Genomic DNA, 12,503 nt, shown 5'->3' with positions numbered 1-12,503 from the left:
TCTTGTAACTTCACTGTGTGAACTTTGTAACTGGTAACATTAATATAATGTCACAGTGACAAAAGGTTGGCCAAGCCTGCTAGACTGGTTAGAAGGGGCTGATCCTGCTCCTCTGGCTCTAGGGTGCCCTGTTCTAGTTGACTGTGATCTGCAGGCCAGACCCTACCTAGGTCCTGTGCCTCCTGCAGCCCCAAGCCCTAGGGAACTGACTGATGCCACTCTGGGACTCAGCCTGTCACTTCACTTCCACCCCATGTTCTGTCTGTGGCTCGGCTACTCCCGTTGTGATTTCTGTCCAGCATGTCCTGTGTCCTCCTACTGAGACTCTAGAGAAGAAAGCCCTCTCCCTCCTCCAGCCCTCCACCCCCAGACTTCCTGCCTTCTGACTTACTTCCGGGGGGCGGGGGCAAGGGCTGAATCTGGGATGCAGACAGCTCTGTCTCCTGCCCCAGAGCAGACACCAAAAAAAGGCTGGCACGGGTCAGAATTGGTGGCTCTCAAGTCATTAGGCAGCATCTTTTAGTCCTGTGTCCCCTGTGCGCACCTCTAGGTGGACAGTCAGAGTTCTGTTAATGTTGGTGACAGGCAGCTTTGGCCGGAACGGCAAAGTTGGGGCTTTTTAGTCTGTTTCCTTTAAAAATGGAAATTCCATACAAAGAGGTGAGCCCTGTGGTTCTTGGTCTTCCTTGCAGTGGGGACGCTGCTGCCCTCTCTCTCCTCAGCAAGGCATCTTCCTCAGGAGGGAGCCGCTGTCCTCCTTGGCTCTGGCGGGACTGAAATGGCCTGAGCCCCTCACTCCCTCACCCCTCAGCATTGGCCTCCATGGCCGGGAGAGACACAGAGCTGGAGGCTCCCCCTCCCGCCGGCCACCAGCCCAGCCTGCGGCTCCTCTGCTCTGCGCGGGATGACGCCCAGGCAGCCGCGCCGGTCGCACTGTGGGCTCATCAGATGACTGTGGGGGCTCCTGCTGCACACCACATTCCCTAGGACGGGGGAGAGGGAGGGAGGGGGCGCTGGCTGCAAAGCACAGGTCTCTGCATCCCCAGTGCCTGCTGCTGGCTCGTGCACAGAACAAACGGAGAGAACCTGATCATTTTAAGCCCCTTCAAGAAATAGCAAAGCAGCTGTCTTGGTTATTCCTCCGGCTGATTTCTTCTGCTTCCCTGGAAGATGCGTCTGGCCGAGAGAGGCCTGGGGACCTCCTTCACCACGCTGCTGCCTCTGCCGCCACCACCGCCACCTGGGCCACTTACTTTCTTTGCTCTGGGTGGTGGCGTCCTGGCCAGCCCCCGGGGCCCTTGAGCTGGGCCCCCTGCTCCCCCATCGGCCTGGACAGCCCCTCCAGCATCCATGACTCCTTCCCCTGGCTGGCTCCCGCGCCCGCCGCCCCCCTCCACATCCCACTGTGCCCCGCTCGCCCATCCTGCTACCCCCCCACCCCCAGCTCCTCCTGCACCGAGCTGCTGCCCAGGCTCCTCCATGCTGCCTGGATCTGAGCTGGGTGATTAATTGGCTGTGATGATGAGCGTCCCCGGCGGTGGAGCAGCCACCGTGATGATGACCGGTTACAATAATGGTCGCTATCCCCGGAATTCTCTCTACAGTGACTGCATTATTGAGGACAAGACGGTGGTCCTGCAGAAGAAAGACAACGAGGGCTTTGGATTTGTGCTCCGAGGAGCAAAAGGTGAGTGTTCTGGGATTCCTTCCCATGGTGTGTGTGTGTGTGTGTGTGTGTGTGAGTGTGTGTGAGTGTGTGTGTGTGTGTGTGTGTGTGTGTGTGTGTGTGTTGCACACAGGTTTGTATGAAGAACCTTCCTCAGCTTAGAAATAAGCATGAAACAAGCATTTTCCTGGGGGCACTTGGTTGCTAGACAACGATGCTCTTTAACATTCTGCCTTCCTCAGAAAACATCTAGGCTTCCTGCAGGCATGTTTTTAATTTTCCATCTACAGTACTGCTCCAAATGAGCTGCTTCCCCCCCTTTCTCCCAATCTTGGGGAGACCCTGCAGCTTGGGCTTTAGTTTAGTCACAGTGTGCTGACTCTCAGAGCTCCTGGTCTCTGATACCCAGAATGGCCCAGCCCAAGTTTGAAACACCCGGAAACTGGGCTGTGCTGGGGATGGGTTTCAGCTCCACGGGTGGCAGGTGTCTGTCAACTCACCTCTAAGGTGACTTTGCAAAGGCAAGGAGAAAAGAAGGTCCCCTTTACCATCGACTAAGCTGACAGCACCACACACCCTGTGGCCTGGGAGTGGGAGGCTCTGGGACACAGCTCAAAGCACCTGCCCCTAGTGTGGGGCTTCCCTTTCCAACTACAGCAAAATGGCATCAGCTTTCTCTAAAAGAGGCATCTGCCTGAGGCAGGTGGAGGTCAGCCATGTGGCAGTTGTGCCTGTGCAGGAGGCATCCTCCCCTGGCTAGCTTGCCCACCTGCCATAGGCTCTGGCCGCCCACGGCAAGCCATCCAAAAAGAGAGGAGCAGAGTCTTCTCCACCCCCAGGGTACAGGTCCATGCCTGTGTGATGTGTCTTCCCCTCCCCCAACCTGGGCATCACACCTTCCCACCCGTCCACCCCCGGCCTCTCAGGAAGACTAAGAAAGTCCTTCAGCAGCCCCATGGGCCCCAGAAGCCCAGCCTTGCCTTCTGAGAGGCATACTGGTCATGTGATGGTCATAGAAAGCCAGGTCCCCCCCTGGAGAGAGTTCAGAGCAGATTCCAAATCAGAAGCTACCCACTGGGTCAACATTGTTCGCTGTCCCTGTTCCAAGTTGAATCCCCTGGGTTGCACGTCTCTATAGCTGTGAAATTGGCAGGCGGTTTCAGTATGGTCTTTCCCTAGCTCTGTGTGGTAAGGGAAGGAACTTTTCCATTTTTAGAACTGAAAATGTTTAGTCATTGATACTTTTAAAGAAAAATGACAGGCGTGTAGACATGTACCATAGACCACTTTACTCCATGGTTTCGGCAGAGGGACCAAGAGGCATGAGGGGGTACTGGCATGCACCTGGCTCTGTGGCTTACATTAGTATGGATGTGCATATGAGTAAGGAGCAAGCTAACCAGGACTACTACCTCCCAGTGGGGAATGCAGTGACCTTCTTCCACCCAGGATCCCATGGGCAGGTGGGATGACCAACTTGAAAACATCCCCTAGACTCACACATAGTATTCTTTTGTCTTCCTAGCTGATACCCCCATTGAGGAATTCACACCCACGCCAGCATTTCCAGCCCTGCAGTACCTGGAGTCCGTGGATGAAGGTGGGGTGGCATGGCAAGCCGGACTAAGGACCGGGGACTTCTTGATTGAGGTAGGGCACAGGTGTTTGTATCACGATGCTTGGGGAGAGCGCCGACTCTCACATGAGATCGCTTTTGAGCACAACTATCCGGATGGTGGATGACTTAGGCCACATGGCTTGTATTCTCTTGAGTGTCCCTTACCCTCTGAGAATGGGTTTCCTCTGTCCCTGGTGTTTGAGTGTTTTCATAGTTCTTTGGGAGGAGAAAGCATACATGGAACATGACCACTTCAAGAAGAAAATGGAAACATTGTCATGATGCTGGAGCCACAGGCAGATCTATGGATGGCTTAGCTCTGACTCTAAATAGGAGGGGAGTCCTTGTCTACTCCTGTGTACTAAGGGCAAGTCACCAAGCCTTTGTGTGCTATTGACTAGCATGAAGTGTGTTGTGGGTGGCTATGAGTTGTTTGGTCTATGTTCATTGCAAGGTTGATGGTCTTTAAGGACCACGGAGCATGGGGCAAATGTTGGCTTGGGGGGGGGGGGCTGGAGTAGGCCCAGAGAAGAGACTGCAATGTCCAGAAGCTTTAAGGGTAATTTTCATTCAAACTCAAAAGCAGAATAATGTTTGATCATTTGAGGAGTCTTCTTGTGTTGGTGTCTGTGAGTGTCACCTGTGGCTGTATGCTGGTGCCAGTGAGATAGTTGCATCATGGTGCTTCAGGGAATCCTGCCTCTTTGCGGGTTTAGGTGTTACTTTGGATCTCACTATGCAAGACAAGTTGTTACTCTTTGGAAGCAGTGTGAGTGAACGAACATGCACTAGGTTGGAAAGATGGCCTTTTCAATGACCTGATAGACCCGAAAGGGCCTGCTCAGGGGTTTTTTGTTTCCCCGTGTTCACTCAGAGTCTTGCCTCAAGTTTGTCAGAAATCACACACAGGTGGAGATGATAAACAGGTGTATCTCATCAGCCAATTGGGTGACCTTAATGCACATCAGTTCAGTAAAACAGGACACCTTGACTGTCCCAGTAAGATGGTACATGAAGCCTTTGCTCCGTGGAGTATGTCAGCTGCCCATGATAGCTCTCATCTGCCCATCATGGTTTTAGATCTCTCTGGAACTTGTTCATACTAGTAAGGGTGACAAGAATAGAGGGAGAAAAGATCACAACTGTTATGGAGAGAAGCAGGCAAAAGGGAGTCACATGTGGCCCTCATGACATTGCTGAAAGACGCTTTAAACTACTCTTGACCGCCCAGAGCCTGGTCTGAGTGAGGCACAGGCTAATTCAGGTTTCTGTGGGTCAAAACAGTTGCAATATCTTCCAGAATGGAGAAGCCAGAGCCGGCTGCAACTCCTTGAGTTCATGGGGTTTGTAACCTCCTGGAACTGCAGACTGGGTTGAATCATCTGTGGGATGCGGTTGTGACGCAAACCCTCTTCCTGTGTATGAGAGACACTAGAGACAGAGGGGGGTGTGGCCTGAGGCTGGGGCTCTGAGTGGTGTGTGGGTGGCCCTGTGATGGCAGAGAAGGGGGCTCCAGGAGGTTGAGATGGGCTTCAATAATAAATGAGGGCTGCAGATGGATGCACACCCCCTGATGTTCAGCTCATTTGACTATTTTCATGATAAACTAGTCAATAAAAGAAGCTTGGGCCTCTGAGGTGGAAGTACCTTGGGGAGGCACTTTCCCTGGAGATGCCCCGTGTACTACCGCACAATTTTCTGTCCTGTAGAACTTTCTTTGACTTTTTTTTTTAAACCTCTGATATACTAAGCTGCCTTTGGGGAACAGGCATTTTGTTCCAGTAGCCTCTGAGTTCCAGGATTCTAGGCTTGTCTGGCTTGGCCCCCAAGGCCTGTTAAGGCTGTATGTTGTTCTATGATTTTGTGCATGGCCTATAGAAAGACTTAACACATCAGAGCCATGGTCCCACAAGGCTGATTGTTACATTCATGCACTGATGATGGGGCTATGGGGCACAGACCCTTAGAGGTGACAAACAGGCCTCCCCCTCTTCTACTTCTCAGGCTGTCTGAGGTGAAACTCAGAATTTCTCTATGTTAGGCGCTTGGGGTTAAGTTTGTACCTCCCCATGAGTTGTTTCCTTGGCTGCTGGCTTTTGCCACCAGGATATTAAAATCATTTATAAGCCTTTATACAGGCATGGTCTTCCCAGGGGACAACTGCTCTGTATTTTCAGTGAACAGTTTCCATTTTGGAGGGATTGTTTTTAAAAAGCTTTATGTGTTCCCTTATGAATCTGTGTGGGGTGAAGCTGTCCCCTATAGCACTCCATGAAGCATGGGTATCTGAGGGCAAATCTACCTCAAGTGCCAGTGTATGGTCCTCATTCCTATGGCCCTTAGCCACCCTTTTCTCTGCTGTCTGCCTGAAAAAAACAAAACAAAACAAAACAAAACAAAAAAAACCTTCGAAGTATGTCAGACCTCTTACTTGCTCTCCAAAATTACATGCTGTGGTTTGAACCTCGGGACCAAGGGGCCACTTTAGAAGTGAGGGTTGACTTTTAACATCTCAAGTGTCCACAAAGCTCCATCCCTCTTTCTTTAACTCGGTCAGATTGCCCTGACATTGTCATCCTGGTGCTGGAGGCCGTAATGAAAAGCTTCCAGTTATACAGGATTTTCTCTAGTCTACCGTCTAGTACGTCTTTCTCTCCGGATCAAGTATTAAGGAGAGAGTTTTTTCTGCTGTCTGTTCTTTTCTTGGTGACTACACTTCACTCCCAAAACAATCCCAAGATTTGAGTAAAGCCCTGTCAACCTTTTAAGTCTTTAAATATTTATTTTTGTCTTTGTGTGCTCAAGAGCACACATGTATATGCATGTGTGAATGTGGGTGTGTATGTGTATGTGCATACCACAGAGCTCACCAAGTAGAGTCCAGTAATCAAACTCTAGTTCTAAGGTTTGGTGACAACTACTCTTATCTATTGAGCCCACTTGCCTTTGATAAGCTATCTTGAAGTCAGGAATGGAAAGAAAAGCCCTTAAGGGTCAGCATGAGAATTCAGCTGTGAGTGAGGGTGTGTATGTGTGCACCCCAGGTTTGAGAGCATTTGACGAGTCACTCATTCATCACTGGTCAGAGCAGTGTGGCTACAGGTCCCCCGTGTGCCAAGGTTAGAAGATATTCCTGCGTGTGGAAAGTGGCCCAGTGCTGATGGAAAGTCCATTCAGCTCCTCTGAGAGCAGATTTTCAGGCTTATACTACATAGTAAAGGCTTTGTCCATGGTTGTTAGACTAAATTGCTTAGGGAATCTTGACAAGGGGAAGCATCTGGGTGTGCTCAGTATAGGCAGTAGGTTGTTTTTGTTTCTGCTTTAAAGCATTTTCTGTCCATGATGGTAGTGTTTGTGCAAACAGGGCCCTGTGCTCGAACACTGATGACAGTGTCTCTATGTTTTCCTCATTAAGAGACTTGACAACTGGCCCAGTAACAATGGCTAGGAAGGCCTTCAGAGGACATGCAGTGGCTGAGAAAGGGTTCTCTCTGTGCAGCTTGGGTGAGAGGCTGGGGATTCCAATAGCCAAGAAAGCCACAGAAAAATGAGCACGGCTGGCACAGGACAAAGAGAGGAGAGCTAGCTGTCACCGTAATGTCCTGTAGGCTTGTAGGCTCATCCTCTGAGACTTGACTGGCATTGCTGTCACCAAAAATGCCTCTTAACAATGTAAGGCTGGTCCCAGACCCTGCCTGCTAGGCCAGAACCACAAGTGGGAGTTTAGGCACAGTGCTTTCACAAAACTGAGGCAAGAGGCCAGGGCGATGAGTCTCTTGCACAAACTTGTGGACCTCAGTTCAGACCTCCAACACCTATGTAAAAAATAGGGTGCAGAGGCATGCATCTAATCCCAGCACTGGGGAGTTGGAGACAAGAGGATCCCAGGGCTCCGTGGCCAGAACTGAAATACTCCATGTCTTATTAGAAGCCCTTAAGCCAACTCATCAGAAAACACACAGTCAGCAGACAGCATCTGGTGGAAGTGCCACCAAAGGCTGGTGTCCTTCCAGTCATTAAGGTGCACCGGTCAGTCAATCATTTCTCCCTCTGATTGCACAGAACTTTAGAAATTATCTCTGAAGTCATTATTTTGTTGTAGAAGAAGAAACTGAGGCACAGAGAACTTTGGTGACTTTCCACTTGGTCACACATTTGACTCTGCCCAGACTGCCTAACTGGATGCCCCCACTTCCTAGAGCTGAGACCCACATCCTTCCCCCAACCTGTGCATAAGACTGGAATCGAGGCAAAGGGCATGTGCCAGGTTTTGGGTTTTGTTTTTGTTGTTGTTGTTGTTGTTGTTGTTGTTGTTGTTTTTTATTTTTCAAATCAGAACCATCAGACCTGTTGCTGGTGACGACACTTTTGTATTGTAAGAGCAAAACAGAGTTCCAGGACTTGTGGGGAGGTCGACATGATGGCATGTTACAGGAAACAGAGAGCCGAGTGGGTAATTTCACATCTAAGATTCGATCCTTAGGGAACTGCGTCGAAAGCAAGCAGCATTCACAGCACACAAATAAAATAATAAGAGAATGAGAAGGAGGGACAGCCAACATCTGCTATGGCTCCGTAAGGGAGCCTTTCACAAAACCCTACAAGGAGTCCTCCATGCCCATGGGGTGTAATGCAGCTCTATTTACTGAGCAGGGCAGAATCAAAGTATCTGCATAAGCCCATCTACAGCAGGGAGGAAAGCCTTGCCCCACCTCCACCTCCGGGTGATGGAACAGCACCCTCCACTTGCTACAGACCTTACTGTTTCTCAGCTTTTCTGTAATGCTCTTTTGTGGTGTGTGTGTGTGTGTGTGTGTGTGTGTGTGTGTGTGTGTGTGTGTGTTCATTAATTTTACAAATAGAACATTCCTTCGAAGGTTATGGAGCACTGTGGGATGGTGTCCTGGCCTCCTGGGCCAAGGTGGCCTGCATCCAGAAATAGGTTTTCTGGTGTTAGTAATTGTCCCAGGCCTTCCCTCACCCGCCAGCCCGTGCTGGGCTGTGAAAAATTCCTATGGTTTCTGTGATTGTTGTCTTAGCCCTGAAGTGGCCGATCTCATTTTTTTGTGTTAATTTCCTTAAATAGGTTTTTCTTTGCAATTAAAGCAGGCAGCAATATTCTTCATCCTCGAACAGCCACGCTGCAGATCGCTAATTACCTTTTCCTCATATTAAACACTTGCACCAGCGATGCCTGGAACTGTTTTTTATAGTCTCGGTTTACATTGAAGCGAAGACACTAAGAGGGATGTCCCGGGGTTCTCCTCGGAGACTGAGTATGTTGTAAAAACTTTCTTAGGTGGGTTCTTAAAGATAGGACTTATCTCACACACATCTATCTAAACCATTGCTTCCAACCCAGCTGAGCTGGCCTGGCAGCTACTGCTTTCTCCAAGACTGCATCCCCCAGTCTCAGACCTCAGCAAGGCTTGTGGGAAAGGCAACCAAGACCAGGCAGTCCTAATATTCTATTGAGGGCATTATTCATAAACATATGAGGAGACTCACTGCCTCATTGTAACATGTGGTACTGAGAATCAGGTCACCTAAGATAAACTGCGTGCTACCCGGGGCTTCCCGCGGAAGATTGGAGGTCAGAAGTTCTGGGCACAAAGCTAGTATTTGTCAGTATCTGTTGGTGAGTGTCTTGTCTTTCTGCCTCATTAACATGCTTGACTCAGAACAGAAGATTGGAGAACATGTGTCCAACACAAGCCAGGCTAGGTGCCATTCGATATAAGACCCTGTTAAAGCCTCCCCGGAGCCCCTGGCAGGCAAACTTGGCTTATACCTCTGCTCCCTGAGTACTCACCATCCTGCACAGTCCTGCCCTGGCATGGACCTGGTTTTCACATAATCTGGGAGTTTCCATTTGCCATGCATATGCTAACCTCTAGGGACAAACCCCAGGGTTGAAGAAAAGCCTTTCTGTGGCTTCCTCGGTGCCAGATTCCCTCTGGTCTAGACAGCAGCTGCATCTCTTAGTTCATATCTCTTTCTTCCCCCCCTTCCCTCTCCCTCTCCCCCTCCCAGTCCCCCTTCTCTTGTCTTTTGGGATATCACCAGAGACTATCACATACCCACTGGTGATTCCATTGGCTAATGTAGGAATTCTAGCCTGTGATGCCTTCTAAATTTTTATATCTTATTCAAATAATGCTCATGGGCATTCAATTCAGTATGACAAGCCAGGCACCAGCAGACATTAGCAGGGCTGGGATTGAATTCCTAGCCTAATGTTGTGTTATGCTTGGGTTGCCAGGTTTGGTTCACATCAAAGGTGAGCAGTGGCTGTCTTTGCCCCCTTCTTGAGTATGGGGTGTATCTGTTCCCATAGAGCTGTAACTTCTGACCAAGCCATTGTGGTCTGCTGGCCTGCTTGCAGAGGATCACAGCGTTAAAAATCTTTGCCATTCTAGGACTGCAGCCATGAGGGTGAGATTCCCCAAAGCTGTTGACGTTGGATTCTTTACTCTTGAGGGTTTAAAGTGGCTGTTTCTCTTAGAAGAGACCCTGGTTATCTGGGAAGCCAGATTCTTTTTCTCCAAACATCCCTGGACCCAGAAACCTGATAGCCTCACCTTCCATACTGACCAAAAACAGGTGTGTTATTTTGGCTCACAAATAGCAAAGAGATTCTGCTGAAAAGGTAGACACAGGCTGCTTCACCGTAACAGCTCTGAAGGCTTGGCTCTTTCATTGTAGGGTTCTAATTTGAAGCATCAGTGATTTCAATTTCAAGCTAAAAAAAGATCCTCAATCACTTCAGGGGACCATGGCTGCTGTGCTCAGACTCTGTGGGATTGGCAGATGGCAGTGCAGTGGGTTGGAGAGAGAGGAACCATGGTCAAGGGCACAGGTTGTTCAACCAACCCAGGTCTCAGTCCGGGCTCTGTCTCCTCTTAGCTGTGTGAACTTGGACACATCACTCATTTCAAGTCTCTCAGTTTCTTACCTGTAAATGAAGACACACGTGGAACTTACAGCACAGCTTCTGACTTCGTGGTTTCTCAACAAATGTTGAGGGGAAAGAAATGACATCTGAAAACTCAATTCACTGATTCATTTCTACAGCTAATACATGGGTACTGGGGAGGCATTTGGCTGGAGGAAAAACAAGAATTAGCCACTGCTTCTTGGGAGCTCACAGTCTAGAGGGGAAACCAAAAGAAAGTATGTACCAGGGAAAAAGACACAGTATTGCCACTAGGCTTTGGTGGATAAGGGAGGTCTCCACAGTTGGTGTAGAGGAGGGAGAGCTTAGAAGGTCAGTAACATTCAGAGTGAATGTGGGCAGTAGACAAGTGTAATGGTGTTGACAATGGCTGAGGCTGGTGCAGTAAGGCCTTGGATGGTCGTTTGAGCCGGTGCAGATGTGTATGGCTGGTCAGCATGCAAGAGAGCTAGAAAGGTGCAGGCAGAAACCAACCACTTCAAAGCTGTCCCTGGTTTCCTCTGTCCGTGGTTCTGAAATGGTCTTTCTATTTCAGAAATTCCCAATTCTCCTTTCCTGTATCTTCAATCGTATTCCCTCCCTGCCCTGTGTCCTTGGCCTGCCCAGGCATGATCATTTCTTTGAGAAAAGGCTCATCTGCTTGGTAGAGAATTCTCTTCCATGAGGGTGCATAGAAGATCTGGTGTGGCACAGCGTCTATGGTTTCCTGTGCTTTGTCTCCACCTTCCCCTTGTTGCTAAGGTCTCAGCTCACGTGCCAAACTCCCAAACAGGCCTTTCCAGGACCATCTGGCTGCCCCTGACTCTCATGTTCACGCTGCATGCTTCTGTCACTGTCAGAATCATCTCCGGTGTCGGGTGGTTGACTTACCATCCATTTTCCTTGTACAGTGCCTCTCCCTATGGGTCATTCACACTGTCAACACAGCACCTGTCATATAGTAGAGACCTTAAAGTGTGAATCTGGTGATAGCCAGCCCTGGGAATCTTGCATTACCATCTTTCAGATAACAAAACTGAGCCTCAGAAAATTGCTTGCCTGGGACCTCACGGGAGGTTTGAGTCTTGGTAGCCTGCAAAGCATGTCTCTCTTTTTGTGTGTCTGTCTGGTCAGTGCCTTGGCTAAGCCTGAGTCATGTGGTTGTGTCTTATTTCCATCCATCTCTACCTAATGTATCTCTACCCTGCACAGACTGTAAAGGTCCTAAGGAGGAAGATGAATATCTCCTGCTTGCAAGTTTGGGGTGTAGGGTCCTCTGATAGACCCATTGGTTAACCTTGGAAGGAGAACACAGGGACCTTTCTGCCTTCCATCCACCCTACCAAACTTCCGTCTCTCAGAGTGCCTGGCAGGAATCTTGTTAGCATTGATTTGTTTCTGTCTGTGGTGCCCTTTTGTGCTAGGGAGTTTTATGATCCAAGTGGTTAGGTTGGTAAATGAACTGAAGGAAGGGTGTGGGCCAAATGCCCTGTAGGACTCTAATTGATAGGGCTCCTCAGCCCTGGAAGTTAGTGTGTGTGCACATCAAGACTTGCAGAGCTGAGATGAGAAGGAAGAGGAGATAGAGGCGTGGAAGCCACCGTGTGAGGCTGTGGGAGAACGGACTCTGCAATTTAGTCCCAGAGGATCAACCACTCATTAGCAAATTCACTATTTCCTCCAAACCCGGGTTGGGCACAATGAGAGACAGTGGTGGTGTAGGAATGATCAAGGCACCCAAAGTGGTTTGTACAAAAAGAGCCGCTACTATATGGGTGGTTGTTGTTTGGCCATGGAAAGGGCAGAAACTGCCTAGCCAGGCCAGACACATATCTCCCAAGGGAGAGTCTCCCCATGTGACATGCCATGGGGTGTGGTCTCTCTCATGAGCCAGGAGCATCACAAGGGCAGAGGCTGACTCTTTCTGACTGTTCTGTGCTCAGTCCTAGGCACTGGGGATAGGATTAAAGCCAAACCAGAACTAAGCTGACCAACTAGAGCTAAGTCCTGGCTACTCAGGACTAACTAGGCCTGGGCATGGCAGTGCTGGGCAGACCAGTGCCTGTTGGATGCCTGGCTCCCAACACAGTAATTTGGGTTTGGGGTTTTTCTAGACATGCATCCCTCTCCAACACGGTTCTGGCTATTTCTGATATGGTCCTCACAATTGCAAACTCTCACCAGAATGCAATCCCCAACTCCCGAAGATACTGGAACAAAGTGGGATTAGTGTAGGGGATAGCAGCCTCAGGTCACAGAGCTTCAGAGTGGCAGAGCTGGGATTT

At 49.6% G+C, this 12,503-nt stretch overlaps 1 protein-coding gene across 2 annotated transcripts in view; it reads left to right on the top strand.

The window, feature by feature from the left end:
• Positions 1-12,503, top strand: part of SHANK2 (SH3 and multiple ankyrin repeat domains 2) — a gene marked incomplete at both ends in the record, with an annotated part of 372,055 nt that overhangs the window by 246,742 nt on the left and 112,810 nt on the right. For both annotated transcript variants that reach the window (XM_080911817.1, XM_080911816.1), the window contains 2 exons: positions 1,605-1,687; positions 3,192-3,316. In XM_080911817.1, the coding sequence (XP_080767943.1) occupies positions 1,605-1,687; positions 3,192-3,316 (208 nt within the window). The remainder of the gene's footprint in view (positions 1-1,604; positions 1,688-3,191; positions 3,317-12,503) is intronic.

This window comes from Micromys minutus (assembly GCF_963924665.1).
Source record: "Micromys minutus genome assembly, chromosome: 2".
Taxonomy (NCBI): Eukaryota; Metazoa; Chordata; class Mammalia; order Rodentia; family Muridae; genus Micromys; species Micromys minutus.
Note: the sequence above shows the minus strand (reverse complement) of the source record. Positions and strands in the feature narration are given on the sequence as shown.